Consider the following 17581-nt stretch of genomic DNA (forward strand, 5'->3'; position numbering starts at 1 on the left):
GATTTTTAAATGATTAAATTCCTGCTCCAAGTGGTGTGCTCTTGGGAGGTGGTGTGCTTAGTGGAGTGACCCAGGAACACACACAGACTGAGGACTTTGGAGTCAAAAACAGTGCTTTTGCTACCACCTCAGAATTTTCTCAAAGAATGATTGGAAATAAAAATGCATTTCAGGGCTTCCCTGGTGGCGCAGTGGTTGAGAGTCCGCCTGCCGATGCAGGGGACACGGGTTCGTGCCCTGGTCTGGGAGGATCCCACATGCCGCGGAGCGGCTGGACCCGTGAACCATGGCCGCTGAGCCTGCGCATCTGGAGCCTGTGCTCTGCAATGAGAGAGGCCACAACAGTGAGAGGCCCGCGTACCACAAAAAAAAAAAAAAAAGGCATTTCAGTTATATTTGAAAAGTTAAATATTTAGGGACTTCCCTGGTGGCGCAGTAGTTAAGAATCCACCTGCCCATACAGGGGACACGGGTTCGAGCCCTGGTCCGGGAGAATCCCACATGCCACGGAGCAGCTAAGCCCATGCGCCACAACTACTGAGCCTGTGTACCTAGAGCCTGCGCTCCGCAACAAGAGAAGCCACCGCAATGAGAAGCCCATGCAACGCAGCGAAGAGTAGCCCCCGCTCGCCGCAAGTAGAGAAAGCCTGCACGCAGCAATGAAGACCCAATGCAACCAAGAAATAAATAACATAAATTTATTAAAAAAAATTTATTTAAAAAAATTAAATATTTAAAAGAAGTCTGTAGCAGTAAAAGGGTCCTTTTGATTACTAAATAACTCAGAAACCCAGCCCTTTCACCATGGTATTTCTGGTGGTTTGGGGGCCTTTATATGGTTACACTTATAGTTTCTGGGAATGTGAAGCCATCTTTGCTCAGAAATCATTGTCTTCAATGTAATTTATTGAAAACAAGTTATGTTTGCAATATTCCCAACAGTAGCTTAAAGACCTGCTTTGTAAGATGAGCCATGAGAAAGTCCCTTCAGCTGTTGTCTTCCCTGTAGCAGTGCTATGACATAGGCCCCTCCTTATGCTGGGGGCATATTATTATTCACATAATTCCAACTCTCTCTAAAAGGGCACCGAAGAAAAGAATTCAGTGTTAGTGCTACTTGCTAGACAAAGCTGAGAGTCATTTATAATGGAAATCATTTTAGAATTCAGTAGTTTTTATTGTACACTCTCCTCCATGAATTCTGTATTGTACGTATTTTATATTGACTTTTTTAGCGGTCAGTTTCAATTATTTGCTATTGTGAAAGCTTGTTCTTGGCCCAGCCCTTCATCAGGAGTCAACATGTGTGTATCAGAGCAGCCACAGAACTGGCCTCTCCTCTTTAATTGTAGATCATTTTGGAAGATGAATACAACTGGGTGTTTATTTTTAGAAATCAGATTCTCTCTTAATGAAGCATTTCTTTTCACAGAGGAAATTCTGCACTAAGCAGAAGGTTTGCTGAAACGCAGTCTCAGTCTGTACATTGCAGTGTCTAAACACCAAGTGAGACTCTATTTGGCTTTATTATATGAAGTCAGGCCTGCTGAGCAGCAGTAAGGACCCAATCACTCTCTCTTGGTTTGGGGACAGGAGCGGTAGCATTTAGTAACCTCCTGAGCAGAAAGTAAAGGTAAGCAGAATTTCTAAAATGGCCCCCCAAAGATGTCCCACCCTGATGCCCAGAGCCTGTCACTATGATGAGACATTGCTGATGAGATCATTGTATTAATGGAATCACATGAGCTTTTAAAGACAGAGAGCTTTCTCTGGCTGGTGGCAGAGATTGGAAGCAAGAGTGGACTTGAAGGTGGGGAGGGATGGATGGGGAATGCAGGCATCCCCTGGCTGACAACCAGCAAGTAAACAGGTCCTCAGTCCTAAACCTGCTAGGAACTGCCTTCTGCCAGCAACCTGAATGAACGTGGAAGTGCATTCTTCCACAGAGCCTCCACAAAGAAGGGAGACCCTGAGCAGAGGGTCCTATCACGCTGTCTGTCGCATGATACATTTGTGGTTTTGAGCCACTAAGTTTGTGGTAATTCGTTAACATGGTAATAAAAATCTAATACAGGTGGCAAATGCCATCTTTATAGAGGAAAAACCTCTCTCTTGATAGCTGTCAGAGCCCTTCACTTTCAAAATCTCTGTGCTGACAATGTAACATGCTTTCTTTTTTTTTAAGATTTTTTTTTGATGTGGACTATTTTTAAAGTCTTTATTGAATTTGTTACAATATTGCTTCTGTTTTATGTTTTGGGATTTTTTTGGTGGCGAGGCATGTGGAATCTTAGCTCCCTGGCCAGGGATCGAACCCTCAACCCCTGCATTGGAGGAGAAGTCTTAACCACTGGACCACCAGGGAAGTCCCTAACATGCTTTCTTGATTTAGCCATCTTCTTTTTCTTTTACTTATTTTGATATTTTTGTTTGTTACGTTTTTTTGGTAGAAATACAGTAGTGCAATGACTTTCAAATTATGTTGACCATAATCCTTTGTAAGAAATAGTGTTTACATTGAAACTCAGCTCATTGACACACACAACTGAAAGAAAAAATTCCCCCAAAGACTTAATCATCATGTCAGATGCACTTTGACATCTATTTTATTTCATTGTTAAAAATGTAGGTCATGACCCATGAAATCAATTTCTTTACCAGTTTTTCCAGAATTGGAAAATCATTACAGTTGGTTGTGCAGTTTTATTGTACTTCTTAGACTTTCAGTCTCATGTTACTTTAAAAATAAATTTGTATTTAGGAAATACCTGTTCTTGGTTAAGTGGTATAAGGTTGGAAAGGGTCTTCATGAAAAGTCTGTGTCCCTCCTGCCCGGGGTCCCTGCTCTCCTTCTGTGTTTCACAGGAAACCACTCTTGGGAGCTACTGACAGATAGTCTGCACGTGCCAGCATGCATGGTGTGGCTCTACTCTCTGCCTGCTCCCTCCATATACCCCTTACTGCACATAATGAGCTTTCCCTTCTGCTAATGATTGCCCACGTTCCTTTCTATCATTGTACCAGTATTAACTCAATCAGATACGAGCCCACGGGCAATGAAGTTATGCCAACCCTTTGCTCCCACAAACATATGGGATATGTGTGGGATATGGGATATGGGATATGGGATATGGGATATGGGATATCCTGCATATGTGTGAGGATGAATTCTTAAAAGAGTTGCTGGGACAAAGTGCACGTGCATTTGTAATTCTCAGCAAAATTGCCATCTTAGGAGGGAGGTTTACCAGGTTGCTTTCCCACCAGCGATGTGTAAGCATGCTTGTTACCCCATACTTTTGCCAACATGGGTGTTTGATTTTTTTTAGATGCTTTGTTGTTGATGATGATGGTATTTCTCATTGGAGCTTTAATTTGTATTTCTTGTTGTGAGAGAGGTCAAGCATCTTCTGATGCTTTAAGAGCCATCTGTATTTCCTTTCCCATTTTTTGATTAAGTCATTGATTTGATAAATCTAATTTGAAGTCCGTTGTAAACACGAGCCCTCTTTGCATCTTGCCCTCCTTCTCTAGTCCTTCCTCAAGTTCCTTCTGGCTTAAAAGCAAACAAGCCCAACCAGACCATTTCTTGTGGCCCCATACGTGTTGATGAAGATCAGATGGGCTGATTCACTCTTGTTAGGGAGCAAAATGTTTTAAATGTAGCTTTGCTGGTAAATGAAAAAGGGCCCAGTGGGGTTTCGCAATAGAGGAGGAGGAGGAAGTGGCTGAGAGGGAGGTTGGAAAGTAACGTAGTGGAGGGAGCAAGGGAAGGAAGTGAAGCAAAAAGCAGGCGGGGAAGGGTAGGGTTATGGAAGGTACAGCTGGTGTCCTGCAGGGAGGAAGTCCCCTCCAGTGTCAAATTGGTAAGTTCCTGCCACAGACTGAGAACTCTGCTTGGTGAGTCTGTTATGGCAGGCCTCCCAATGGCAGTAAGTTCTCTTAAAGGGAAACAGAGGTGGGAGCATGCCAGCTTCTACCAGGGATACATGGAAAGTTTTCTATTCCTTATATGTTTTTGGCAGTCTTGATAAAATCATTTAAAACAGTGGGTTGATAGGAAAGGCAACCATTAAGTGACTTGAGGACAGCAGAACAAACATGTCATTCCTAAGAAATAAAAGCAACTGGAATTTAGGCCTAGACAGAATCCAGAGGTTTGTTTTGACATAATTGATGACAACATCTTAAAAAGAGGGGATTTTTATGAAAATTTTTTTGTAATGAGATTGCTTTACATTCTTTTTCATGACCGGAGGAAGGTCTCTTGTTTGAGAACCAACAAAGAACTTCAGGAACAGAGGGCTTAAGTTTTCTCAACACATATGAATTTTCTCGTTATGAACATTTACTCCTTTTGTCAGTAACTGTGGAGTCCTGTGTGGTCTGATCCTCGTGGAGGGGAGAGGGTGTTCTCTGGCTTTGTGCGGGGGGCATAGAGTCAGTCTCCTTTTCCCTTGAGCCAGCACAGCCTCCTGAATGTCACCCTGCCCCCTGCTCTCAGGAGGAGCTGGGGAGCTGTTGGCCCGAGCCGCTGAGAGGGGACTGCCAGCCCCTTGACTTGTCTTGACCTCCCTGGTTGGACCCTGGAACTGTGTTTGCAGCTCTTGGCTTCATTTTGTTGTTGCCATTGTTGATCAGGCCAGTCTTTTAAATCCTCCTTGGTAGGTTGACAGATTTTACTCGGCCTGATACCAGCAACAAGTTAAGCTCTTTAAAGTTGCTGTCGCTGTGCTTTGATGATCATTCTGCGTGGGGACTGGTCCTGAACTCTCAGCATGCGCTCCTCTTTAGCTGGTGACAGAAGGAACCTCTACGGGGACTGTGATGGCCCCATGAATCTTGCTCATTTTCTCGCTCTTACGGAGAAAGAGCCGGGATAAGGCATTTGTTGGTTTATACGTATGTAAAACAACAGTAAGTAGATTTTAAAATTTTCCTTGTAACCTCATGATCTAAGAAGAAGGGAGACTTTTGCTCTGTTATTGGGAGGCCTGTTGAGGCTTGGATATTACCTGCTGAAAGTGTCTCGTGATGTTCTTTGTGGGATCAGAGAGGATGAAGTGAGGGCAGGAGCACAGCTAGAGGATGCCGAGGCTGTTCCTGTTTCCCAAACAGAGCAGGGGCTTGGGGCTGCCGCCATCCTGCAGGCCTGCCAGTCTGCTGCAAGTACAGACACGACTCTGTGTGAGTCCCCGTGACACACCTGAGACAGGAAACTCATGGGGAAGGGATCACCGATGTCAAGTGTGTGGATAGTCCGGCTGCTTCCTCGGTGCAGGTTTTGTTCTGCTCCAAGGCTCTCCCTCCTACCACTGAGCCTTGCCAGCACAGGTGTGTGCTAATGTGATCGTTACCCTGGACTTCCCGTTTTCACATGAATTACTTGAGGTTCAGAACGGGAGTGAGAGGCCATTTTGTCTCGGTTTCAGCTTCCCATCTGAGACCTGCCTCCTTTCAAAGACACTGATCCTGGGAGGGCCTCATTCTCCAGATACGACCCTACTTTCCTTTCACAGGGTTTGCCTTCACTTCAGAATACAGGAAAGTACGCGTGGTTTCAAGAGGCTCCTGTCCTTAGAACGTAACAGGGAGGGAGATAACTAGGTATCGCCCCCGTCTTCTTGGTGAGCAGTGTACTTTTCCCTTGCTCACGTGGGGAGGGCGCTTCCTTCTGTACCTCAGTCCAAGCGACTAAGCTTGACCCAGCAACCTAGAGGACGGAGAGCTGACCTCTTAGCAGTGAGGGACAAGGACGTGAACCTACATTCCTGTCCCCCCTTCCTCCCAGGTCTACTTGGGGAGGCGTGGTGACGACGCTTACTTTTCTACACCATGACCAGCTTGTGGCCTTGCCTACAGGTGCTGAACAGAGCTGCTGGTCACCCTCACAAGTTAAAGAAGGGAGCAAGAAGTTCAAGAAGGCTCCCCATCTCAGAGTGGGGCTAGGGCTGAACATCAGAGAGCAGGCTGACTGTAGGAGCTGGGGACATTAGTGTGGCTCTCCTCAGCCTGCCTCCGTGCAGCGACTAACAGTAAAGGCCCTGTGTGCTCACCTCAGGAGAATAGACAGAGGAGCCCGTGGTGGCTGCCTGGAGGAGGGCACAGGAGAAAGCAGAGGTAGCTCGTGCAGTGGGAACATAGCAGCATAATATTGAGACCGCCGCCCCCCCCCACACACAATTTGTTTTAGAAAGAATCGTGACCAAGTAGTGCAAGGTTATTGGAGGGATGTCATTTTCGTGGCTCCAAATAAACTTTAGATTCTTAAGAAATTGGACCAGCAATGCTTTTATGGAGAATATACGCAATGTTCACGTGCACATTCAGCTAGAAAGTAAATGTGGATTCTTTGATGACTCAGAAGATGCGCTCATTGAGTAATGCTGCATAATTTTAGCATATACATGTAGCATGATAGCATGTAGCTTCTTGGATCGAGCTTCTTTAGGTTGAGCTGGGTTTACAGTGATGTATCGTCCCCATGCTGGGCAGCAAGAGTAGCCGTCGAGTGGACATCTCAGTCAGAGTGCCAGTTCTGTCTGGCTCTTCCCAGGCTGGTGTATTCGCTGGAGAGGCGGCAAGGTGGGGAGAGCTGTCCTGGTGGCTGATGCAAGTCCGTGGTCCCACAGCTGGAGTGCCAGGATGAGAGTACATCCTGGGGTTGGCACTGAGCAAGCGTGGAGCCAGGTGGGCTCTCCAGAATCAAGAAGCAGGGCTGAGGGCCACTGGAGTGGGCCTGGGGAGGGCAGGGAGGAGATGTCAGCTTGCTCTTGATAACAGATCCACAGTACTGTCTTTCCGTGGCCCTTGAGTTGTCCCTCAGGATAACTGTCCTAAGCGGGGAAGAACACACAGGGTGCTGTGAGGGCCGTGGAATCTCAGGAGTCAGTCTTGATGAGGCCTGGCAAGGGCCCCACAGAGGCTGGAGTGCGAGGCTGGGGGACCCTCTAGTAGTGGTCATGCATCCTCAGCCCAGCTGTGCTCCCTGATCCTATTTCTCTCCTCCACTTCTCTTCCCATCGTGGTACTTCCTCACCCTCCCAGACTTTTCTCTAATTTTGGCTTGTTCACGACCCCTCAGAGCCCCTGCTCTATCTCATGACCTCTTGCTATACTTTCTTCCACATTTACATGTTCTTGATAATTTTCTCCATACACAATCCCAAGATTAGGACTCGGGAGCATTCTGTGCTCAGCCCCCTCCTGGGCCTGGGGTTGAGCTCTGGGTTGGTGGCCCTGTGCTCAGGTAGTCTCCCTTTTGTATAAAGAGCGCTGGCAGGGTAGTGAAGGTTCGTGGACCAACTGCCAGGCGGTGAGGGAGGAGTGGCTCTCACATTCTGCCAGCCTCAACGAGGATGATCCCAGGTACCAGGTTAAAGAGTGCTGGGTGGGGGAAGCAGAGCTAGCAGGGAAGGTGCCTCATGTTTCTTTTGCATTTGCGTGTACCTTACGGTGCTTGGTTTCTTGACTTACGTATGGACTAATTAAGTTTAGATGCTTAGAAGATAAATGACCACGAAATATACAGAAGGTTGATGGTGCTGTTCCAGAGTCTCAAATATTTCTTGGCTACACTTTACCTTCATCTGAGGGATGAAGAGTGCTGCTTGGTTTGTTCTTCCCTTGGCTCGTAGGGACCTAGTACGTGCTATTCACTGAGCAATGGGCAGTGGCAGACCCATTGCCATTCACAAGGAGGTGGTGTTTGCAGTCCCCTGGCTTTTCCTGAAAACTGACTGGAGGTGTGTTGTTGCAGGCTGGGGGCTCTTCAGTGGCATCCGCTCCAGTGTCCGCCTTCTCTCGCACTTCTGTCACGCCCTCCAATCAGGACATCTGCAGGTAATGCTCTGCTTCACATGCTACAGTGGTTCATGTGCATCTCAGGAATGAGCGTTCATGTCTGCAGGTTCTTGATTCTCCATATGCCTCTGCTCTAAACAATCAACCTGGTTTTATGTGCTGTTTGCTCGCCAGGTACCACGCAAGTCTCATTTCTTCACTTTGATGCCTATTTTCTTTTAAAATTGTTTTTACTTTCTGTGCTTTTATTCCACTGTTCTCTGCATGCAGTTCCAGTGCAGTGTTTTCTGAGTGTTGTCACCACAGTCCCGTGCAGTCTGCTGTTGTCTTGAAAGCTCCTCCCTGCCAGAGTTCTCTGACACAAGGGCTCACTGTGACAGTTGTCTGTCAAGACACAGTGCAGGCATCAAAGAGAAATTCCCATGGCTCAGAGTGGGTCCAGGCCTTGAAGCCTGCTAAGAATACCAAAGCCAGAAGAACACTGAAGTTCTCAAAATCCCTGAATGATGTGGGTGAGAAGGCCCTGGATGCTTTGGAAAGTTTTGATTATGCGGAGAGGACTTGCTCTGAAGGGAAACTGATACTCCCTCAAGACCCGTGTCTCAGTATTAACAGGCTCCACCAGAAAGAAAAAAGAACACTGAATCGCAAACCTCTTGGCAGTTCCAAACATTCTTGTGTTTCATCCCTTTCCGCCAATCGTTCAGCGGCCTCAGAGGTGGGAGCCGGCAAGGGGGGCACGCACGTCCTGCTTCTGGACGAGAAGGCAGATGGCGAGGCCGTGTCCAGAAGCCGGCGGCTGCTCCGGTACCTGTTCTCGCTGTCACACGGCTTGAGCACCAGCAGCCTGCACTGGTTCCACGAGCTGGAGAGCTGCACTGCCGGCCCGCACCCTGCCAAGTCCTCCAGCGGGCTGGCTGGGAGCGCGGGCTTCTTCTCCGACGAAACGGGAGATGATGACGTCTTTGAGGACAGCACATCCACAAAACCGAAGAGCAGGGTCCTGCGGGCGCCCCTCTGCTCGGTGGAAAAGGACAGTGACCTGGATGGTCCTTCCCCTCTCTCTGAAAAGGGCCCCCCCATCTCTCCCGTGTCCACGTCAGGGGATGTCTGCAGGTTGGTTTGCCAAGAACCACCATTCTGGCCCTCTCTGCTCCCCACACCTCCGTGGCCTCATCTTGCTTTAATATGTGAAGTTTCAGGAAAATGAATAGGCAGTTGTACACAATTATGGATTAATAGTTTTCTCCAGAATAGATTATTGGTATCATTTGAAAAACCAATTTTTATGACATGGGTCCCAAGATAGTTTCATAGATGATAAAAGAGGAAGAAGCTACACATATTAAAGGCCAAGCTGACTCTTCTCAACTAAAAATAAGTAGCTTTATTTAAGGAAAGCGGAAGAAAAAATAGTATCTCCAGTCTTCCAGCTTGATGGTCTAGATATTAAGCATTGGCTTCCCCTCTCGACCTCATTATTACCCCTCGCTCCACCTGCGACACGATGTGCATGGGGAAGGGCTGCTCTTCAGCAGCTCCTTCCTTCCTTTTAACTTGGATGCAGCCACCTCTGCCCAGGTCCTAACTCCACTTTTATCTTCCCGGGTGCAGCATCCTTGTCAGGCCTCCAAAAGCTTTCAGAATTCACTTTTGCCGCTACTCTTAGGCCTTCCCCATTCTAACCTTTCCCCAGTGGCCCCTCCTCAGGATCAGCTCTTATCATTTCTTTTAACAATTGGATCAGAAACCCCTCTCACAGAAACAAACAGCCGAGAGCCTGGCCTGGGCCAGAACCCAGTTCCTTTCAGGCCAGGTGTCCCTACCTGCTCTCCAGCTGCTGGAAAAGACCTTTTTGTTTCTCAAAAGTCTGTTAAGTTCCTTGAGGTTAGTAGCTACGTCCTGTTGCATGCACCCTTAGAAATAATGAATGATTTAAATTTCTCACTTATTGCTATGAGTGATCCTGAAAAAAGAAATGAAATTGCAGCATCTTATAATGGTTTTTCAGGTCCAGGAGAAGCACTGTGATTTCTCTGTTACCTCTCTAAGAGAGGACAGAAATATGTAGTTGTGGTGTGTGAAGGTGAGGTCAGTGATTATAGCTAGCAAGCAAAGTTCATCATCTTTTCAAGTCACTGGTATTTTTGAAAGGTAGAGTGCTGGTTTTGTTTTACACAGAAATTTTACCTCTGATTATTTTAATGTCATGTAAGTTCTGGAAGATGTTTCCTTAAATTCGTCTTTTTAGTGAAGTTCTTAAGTCTTACCCAAAATGACTGCTTTGTCATTTTCTTGTATCATTTTTTCCTCTCTGTTGCCAAAAGCCACCCAGACTTTCCATGTTGGTGCGGTAAGCTAGAAATTTTTAGTTTGTAGTAATTGTTTTCATTTGTGTTCGTATGTTTTCGTGCTTATAGTCATTTTGTGATGTTTGTTTCGGAACGTTTTCCTTGGGGGGACTGACCTTCCACTGAAGCGTCATCTTCCCTGTTGTGTGGCCCTCCTTGTAATGACTGGCCTTCCTTCTGCCACAGGATCTGTCACTGTGAAGGGGATGACGAGAGCCCTCTGATCACACCCTGCCACTGCACAGGGAGCCTCCACTTTGTGCACCAGACCTGCCTGCAGCAGTGGATCAAGAGCTCCGACACACGCTGCTGTGAGCTGTGCAAGTACGAGTTCATCATGGAGACCAAGCTGAAGCCTCTGAGAAAAGTATGTGCGAGGCCACCCTCGGAAGTACTTTAGCTTCACTGAGACGAGCGCCCAGAAGAGTTAGCACCTGGGACTGGGTGGAGCCCAGGGACTGGGACTGGGTGGAGCCACAGTTGGCTTGAGTTCACTCCTTTAAGAAGTTGGGGCTGGTGTGTACATTCATGTTTTTGGTACTGTTTTCCAAGTCCCTCCTCTCAGGAAGAAGCTCTTTCTGTCCATTCAGTCATATGATGTTTTCTTTTTCCTTAAAACTAAGACTGCCTGCTTGTCTGTATCAGTCATTTGGCCCTTGACCACAGACTGTTTTGTGACATCTTAGTCAGCATTAAACTTTGTATGTATTAACTCTTTAGGCTTTGCCTCTAATTAGGTCCATATAGTGGAGATTAGTATCTCTCTCCAGCACAAAGAACAGCATAACATGGTAAATTTATTTCTGTATACCTGTGACAGGTGTTTCCTAGATGGGAAGTGGGGGCAGATGGGAAAAGAAAGGAACCACAGGCATTACATGCAACACAGCTCTCTTCAGGTCCCATGTCCGTGCTTCCTCTGAAAGGAGCCTCATCCGGTGCTCCCCTCCTGTGTAAACACTGGCCGTTCCATGTGTCTGTGTGCCCAGAATATGGAGAGGCTTTGTTTGGAAGAATAAAAGGTTTGTTCTTATCTCAAAACTCATAAATTGCAAGGGGAATTACATAATCAGGTAACAGCACCAACATGCCGATTCAATGCTAACTTCTATGGTGATCGCTCATATCAGATATTCAGAGAAGGAAGTATTCATTGTGGGTCGGAGCTCTGGGGAAGCAGAGTGGTGGTAGCATCATAGAATGTTTGGTGTTGAAGCAGTTCTTGGAAAATCAGTAGGATTTAGAGGGGAAGTGAAAGGGCTCTAGAGAGGTCAGATTGTCTCTGGAGAAAAGCAGCCACCGCAAAGGTAGGGTGAGCATTTCAGGGGAGTGTGAAAGGCTTGAACTGAATGTGTCTTAGAAAATCAGGGGGACATTTTAGGAGGGAAGCCAGATGAAGATACTGTGTCACACCATAGCAGAAAGAAATCTGGATGCTAGGGAAGGCAGGCGCAAACTACTTAAAAACTGTTTTGTCCCATAAAAGCCTCATTGTTTTTTGGGTGCCTGCTCTATGCTGACTCTTCAAGTGAGTCTTATGGCACTTTGACCAATATAGATAGTCCATGAAGGCTCTACTTTCAGTTTATCCTGCATAGAACCACCTGGAAAGGTTGTGAGCAGGGCTGGCAGAGGATATGCAGTGTTTACACTTGTTCTTTTTCTCTACCTCTATGTGTTTTCTTCTGATTCGGAAACCAGTAAATGAAAAAGAAAATCTGGCTATTTGGAGTAAATTAATGAGCTCCTAGAGGAGATGGGACTGGCACAGACTGCTTGTACCAGGAACTCTTAGCATCGATTTCACAGTGTTGCTGCCAATGTAGCAGAGGATCAAAGAGTGAGCGCCCTCCACCATCACCTTCACGACATAGTGTGACCCATCTGCTAGTGTGTTGTGGTGTCATCAACCCCCTTCTTCCCCTCACTCATGCCAGTCAGCAAGTCACGGAAACTTAAAGTGTGCCACCTGGGTCTTGGGCCAATGTGCTGTTTTCATCAGGACCAAAACCATAAAGTCTTGTATCAAAGCCACTGAATGCCTGCTTCGCCAGAATAAGCAGCCAGGGGATTGCTGGTGGTGGGTCATGGCTCATCTCGATCCCAGCTTCTCTTCATCGCCTAGAAAGTTGGATGTGGACAGAACACCAGTGCCTGGTACCTGGTTGACGCCACATGGTTTAAAGGGAGCGACTCTGAGTGTTTGGGGAAATTCATCTAGCTTGGGAAAGGGGGAGGGAGGAGGGAAGCCAGTCTTAACCATCAACAAAGCTCTCACCCCATCGTAGCGCTTTACGCCCATGAGCCTGAGCCTCACGCTCTGTGCGTTGTCTTTCCAGTGGGAGAAGCTGCAGATGACAGCCAGCGAGCGCAGGAAGATCATGTGCTCCGTGACGTTCCACATCATTGCCATCACCTGTGTGGTCTGGTCCTTGTACGTGCTCATCGACCGCACTGCTGAGGAGATCAAGCAGGGGCAGGCAACAGGTATGTGCTCAGAACGAAAGGTGCACCCAGGAGATCCTGGATGGCACAGTGGGTCTTAGGATTGGGGTGTTATTCCAGGTTGATTTTCAAGTCAGACCTCAAATGTCTGGGCTTCTGGAAGGAGGCATCAATCATGAGGCACTACGCATCCTTTTTGGATGTTTCTTTTGCTGTGGTGGTAGTTTTTAAAACCCAGTCAGGAGAGATCGAATCATGGAGAGAGAGAATCTCCATGAGTGCCCCCTGGAGGAGCAGGATAAAAGGGAGTGGACATGCTCTTCCACTCCTCCTCCAGCGAAGCAAGATTCGATAAGTTAAGAGTCCATGGTTATGGGAAGTTCAGAAATTGTGTTTTATTTACTTCACATCTTAAATAAGGTCGGCTGATAGGCTAACTGGGTTTTTTCCCTTCCAGGAATCCTAGAGTGGCCCTTTTGGACTAAATTGGTGGTTGTGGCCATCGGCTTTACTGGTGGACTTCTTTTTATGTACGTTCAGTGCAAAGTGTATGTACAATTATGGAAGAGACTCAAGGCTTATAACAGAGTAATCTATGTCCAAAACTGTCCAGATACAAGCAAAAAGAATATTTTTGAAAAATCTGCACTAACAGAGCCCAACTTTGAAAATAAAGATGGACGTGGAATCTGTCATTCCGACACAAACTCTTCTTGTTGCACAGAACCTGAAGACACTGGAGCAGAGATCGTTCACATCTGATGATGTGGAGGGTGTGTAGTTCTCCTGGACATCTGCGAACAGCTGAAGGAAATTGTTTACTGCCAATTGTGTACATTTTCTTATGTCGTTTAATAGCATAGACCGGGCAGGTGACTATTTTTAATGGCTTCTCTTTTTCTAAACCCTCCTTAGTGACTCCCCTGGAAAATCCTCACGTCAGCTGTGCACGGCTGGGTTCTGCTTCCGCCAGCGTGTCTACAGGAAGGGAAGTTGGAAGAGCCCGTAACACCGTGATGGGGCGCTGGCTGGGTTCTGGCCTGTAGTCTTGAGCAGAATGAAAGAATAAGATGCCAAACCTGAGGTTAGAGCAGGAGCTGGTAGCGCCTGGGTCCTGATGCGCCTCTTCCAGTTGGCAGGTCCCCCCACCGACCCTCTGGAGTGGAGTGTTGGGAACATCTAGCCATGAGGAGAGGCTTCCCCCTCACCAAGCAGAGCGCGGGGAGGCCGCCACTGACAGTTCCTGAGCAGACGGGCCGTGGTGCTCTGTGCGTGGTGGTGAGTGATTCACTAAGCAAAGCAAAGCACTTTACAAAAAGAGAATCTGTATTTTGTAATATGTGTGTCCTGTGGGATTGACATTTAAAAGGACGTCTCATTTAGAAACCTTCCCTTCATGACCCTGATTATCTCTTTCACATTATAATAGATCTAAAACCCTTTTTGCCTTATATATGCTAAGAAATGTGACGTCTACTCTGGACACAAGTCCATAAAAGGGACTTGTGACTCTAAAGCAGGACAAACAGGTCTGAGGCTTTTTCATAACACCTTGTGGGAATTAATGGATGCTAAATGGCAATTCGAGCATAATTTCTGTGGTTTTGAGCCTGTTTTGTGACAAGTCTTCATGTCATAGGGCTGCCCTGAATGTTTCTTTTTTTTTGGTCAGCCCGGAAGAAGGGTTCATGAGGTCTAAATGAAAAGAAGCGAGTAATTAGAACAAAACTGAATATTTAAAAACTACTCCTTTAAAGACAAACCTCTCCAGTTTGTGCCGGCTTCACACTGATGGAGTAGGCATTGCGCCGCCCTGGTCTGGGGCATGCACGCTGCAGGTGCCCCTGGGTGCCTGCCACTCAGCCAGCCCCTGCTCCTGGCACATTCTGTGGACCACTGCCCAGGGCAGAGATGCAGACAGGCTGGCTCTGGGGTGAGGGCCAGGAGTGAGCGGCAAACTGCCCTGGTCCACTGTCCCTGCTCCCAGCCACTCCCCTGCCCATTTGTCGCCTTAACTGGACTGAACAGAGAGGATCCTTTAGGGGCCCCTGGCCCTGCTATCAGTCCATTCTGTCATCAGGGATTATCTCCTGTACCATTTTTCATAAAACAAAACCAAAATTACTACCATCAAATGGCCTTTGTCCTTTTAAAAAGGTCTGCTTAAAATTCTGTTTCTGAAGACCAGTTTCATCATGCCAGGCAAATAAGAGTCAACTCCAGGAAAACAGGCCAGGGGAGTCTGCAGTGTAAGTTAGGTCTGCCGGGATGCTTACTCTCCAGGAAGCGCCGCAGATGAGCATCTGGGGGGAGATGCCTGGGGGTCCTGCCCTCCATCCTCTGAGCCTTAGTTGCTTCATCCAGCTGTTAAGAGGAGGAAGCAAACAGAAGATGATTCCTTTCCATTTCAGAGTAGAAGCCCCGTGGTTTGTTTTGAAAGCCGGGAGGAGGCGGAAGGATCCTTAAGCTCTGGAGGAGGACTTTGCCCTGCCGTGGCTGCTCTGGTCTGGCAGCTGCTGTCCAGTTGTAGCCCATCCCTGGAAATAGGGCAGCCGGCCCTCTCTGTCTCCCAGGGCACGTCCAGCCCGTGCCTGTGCTCACTGTGCCCCAAAGTGCAATTACCTACACCCCTTCTCAGCCTGGGGACACCAGGCAGCTACAGACTGTCCACTCAGGAGACTCCCAGGTCAGCCCTGCCTGTGCCCCTTAGGAACTGCCTGGGCAAGGCCCCTTGTCCCTCTAACGGCGGATGAGTGGTCAAGGGAAGACTGGGATAGCTTTTTAAGTGGGAATCTTTCCCTTTCCCCCCGGTGGAACCCCTTATGCTGGACTTGAAAAGCACTGAGACTTTCTGTAGAGAGGAGAGTGTGCTTAGGTGGGGATAGCCCCAGGGCAGCCCACCCAGAGTGCCTGGCGCCCTCTGCGGCAGAGGTGCCTTTATAGCCATGACTGTTGTGTTGCTCCCATGCCCAACTGGACTGTCACGGGAAGCCCTGTCACTTCTTTTTAGGAAGGGCCTAAACACCATCTCGTCACCTCCAGCCAAGCTCCTGAAAGCCTCTGCCTGTGGACAGTCAGCTCCATGTCCTTCTTTTCTCCCCTGGGGTGGCACACAGCTACCCCGTTGCCTTTCTCTTTCCTCGCAGGTCCTGTTGAGCACCTCTGCCCCCCTACTGAGTCCCAGGGCTAATCTCTTCCCCGAAGGGACTAAGGGTGAGTGCGAAGCCCTGCCAAGGTTGGGCTGTGCTACCATCTAGTGGGAGCTGTGGATCTTCCAGGCATTCCTTTAGTGTCAGCTTGCTCTCTAGGTTCTTTTGGGGGCTTAATTACTCCCCATTTCCTGATCATTCTGCACCTGGCTTTAGTGAGAAGATGACACTTGGATGAACTATGTAGAAACGTTGAATGCGCTTGCAGGTCTCAGGGTCAGGGGGGCCGATATTTGTAGGCCAGGTGAGGGGGAGAGGGAAGCAGCCTCAGGGGTGTCACCAGCCAGCCATCTCTGATTTGGCCTCTATTTCCCCTCAAATTATAGTTCAGCTGAAGGGCTTTTGTGCTTGGGTTTATTTTGAGATTTTCCTGAAAATTGTGAAAGACCTCTTCCTACCACAGGCCCCTAATGTCACTTCCTTTTTTACTTCCATCCACTCTTTTCAATCTTATGGGTCCAGTTACAAAACCTGCGGGTGTGCCCTTCCTGGCTACAGACATACGGACCCCAGGCAGCTGGGCCCGTTCAAGAGCCTCCGCTGAGGCCTGCACGGGTCCGAGCTGCCCCCGCTGCCTGGTGGTCGGCTGCAGAGCTGGAGGAGCACTGGGCATGGCAGGGTGCACAGGTCCACGACGGTGTGGATGTGGCCTGATGCAGATACACGTTTGAGGTACTCTCCCTCTTGGATCTGATCTGAAATATGCAGCTTCCATCTCTAGTCCAAGGAGAGACTGAAACATAGGGAAGTAAAAGCATTTGTCTTTGTTTTGGAAGTAATTGTGCAACTCATCACCTGTTTAGATGCGGTGTTTGTAGGAGGTTGATTGCTAATAAAGACCAAATTTACACTGGCATGTGTGGTGTAGTTTCTAAAAGGCACTTCACATTTGAACTTTTTCTTAACTTAGAGAATTTCAAGTTATCTAAATGTCTAGTTTTGTATCCCTTTGTGTATGTTCACTGTTCTTCGGCATTACTGCTTGAATAATTCTCTGTATTGCGGGGGGTGGTTGTACTATACACGGGAGTATCTAATTGTAGCAATAAAGCTTTTCTTTAAAAAGGAGTTTTTCCATGACAGTGTTTTCCTGCAAGGAGGCTGGGAACACTGGCAAGCACTCCAGTGGTCTGGACCCCTTTCCGGGTTCCTCTGGCTTGCATATCAGGAAAGTAAGTCATGCAGACTCGCGTGCAGATTTGGTCTGTCCCTGTGAGGAAGGATCACTGGCAGTGGGTTCTGGAGGATGTGTGGGCGTGGGAGTGAAAGCTGAAGTCGTTCTCATAGGTGTGCTTGTCTCAGACATCCAGGCTCAAACAACTTGGACTCACCACACTCAAGTTCTCTCAACTTGAGAGAAGCCAGACTCAAGTTCAGGGTGTGTACGGCAGCACGACCATTGGAATGGTACATTGCTTAACTGGCCTTATCTGCTGAAACATATACTGAAGCACAGCCCAGCTGAGTGAGGGAACGGGGCAGGGCCGACGGGGCTGCTGTCGATAGCTTAGCCTGGCTGCATCTCCTGGCTCCTGGCGGGGCTTCCCTGAGTAATGACAGTGCCGTTGATCCTCCAGTCTCGGGACTGCAAACCACTCCCGGGTCTGGGAGTGCCGAGGACGGGCACCTGGCTTCACCTTTGTACACCAGGTGAAAGGAGGGAGGCCAAGGTCGCCCCAGCATACTGCCCTTGGTGAGCCGGGAGAGTCCGTCCACGAGTGCAGGGAGACTGGGGAGCTAAGAAGCAGGAGGGTGCCTTGCCAAGTGTCCTCC

General features: G+C 48.0%; 1 protein-coding gene across 2 annotated transcripts in view; it reads left to right on the forward strand.

The window, feature by feature from the left end:
• MARCHF8 (membrane associated ring-CH-type finger 8) overlaps nt 1-16846 on the forward strand; it is a 118555-nt gene extending 101709 nt beyond the window's left edge. The window contains exons 4-8 of one of the 2 annotated variants that reach the window (XM_082673016.1): nt 7760-7842; nt 8074-8919; nt 10341-10521; nt 12494-12641; nt 13057-16846. In XM_082673016.1, coding sequence (XP_082529142.1) covers nt 7760-7842; nt 8074-8919; nt 10341-10521; nt 12494-12641; nt 13057-13361 — 1563 coding nt within the window. In that variant the 3' untranslated portion in view covers nt 13362-16846. The remainder of the gene's footprint in view (nt 1-7759; nt 7843-8073; nt 8920-10340; nt 10522-12493; nt 12642-13056) is intronic. The other variant, XM_082673017.1, reaches the window with a different exon arrangement.
• Nucleotides 16847-17581: the final 735 nt, after the last annotated feature.

This window comes from Grampus griseus (assembly GCF_964374135.1).
Source record: "Grampus griseus genome assembly, chromosome: 16".
Classification (NCBI taxonomy): Eukaryota; Metazoa; Chordata; class Mammalia; order Artiodactyla; family Delphinidae; genus Grampus; species Grampus griseus.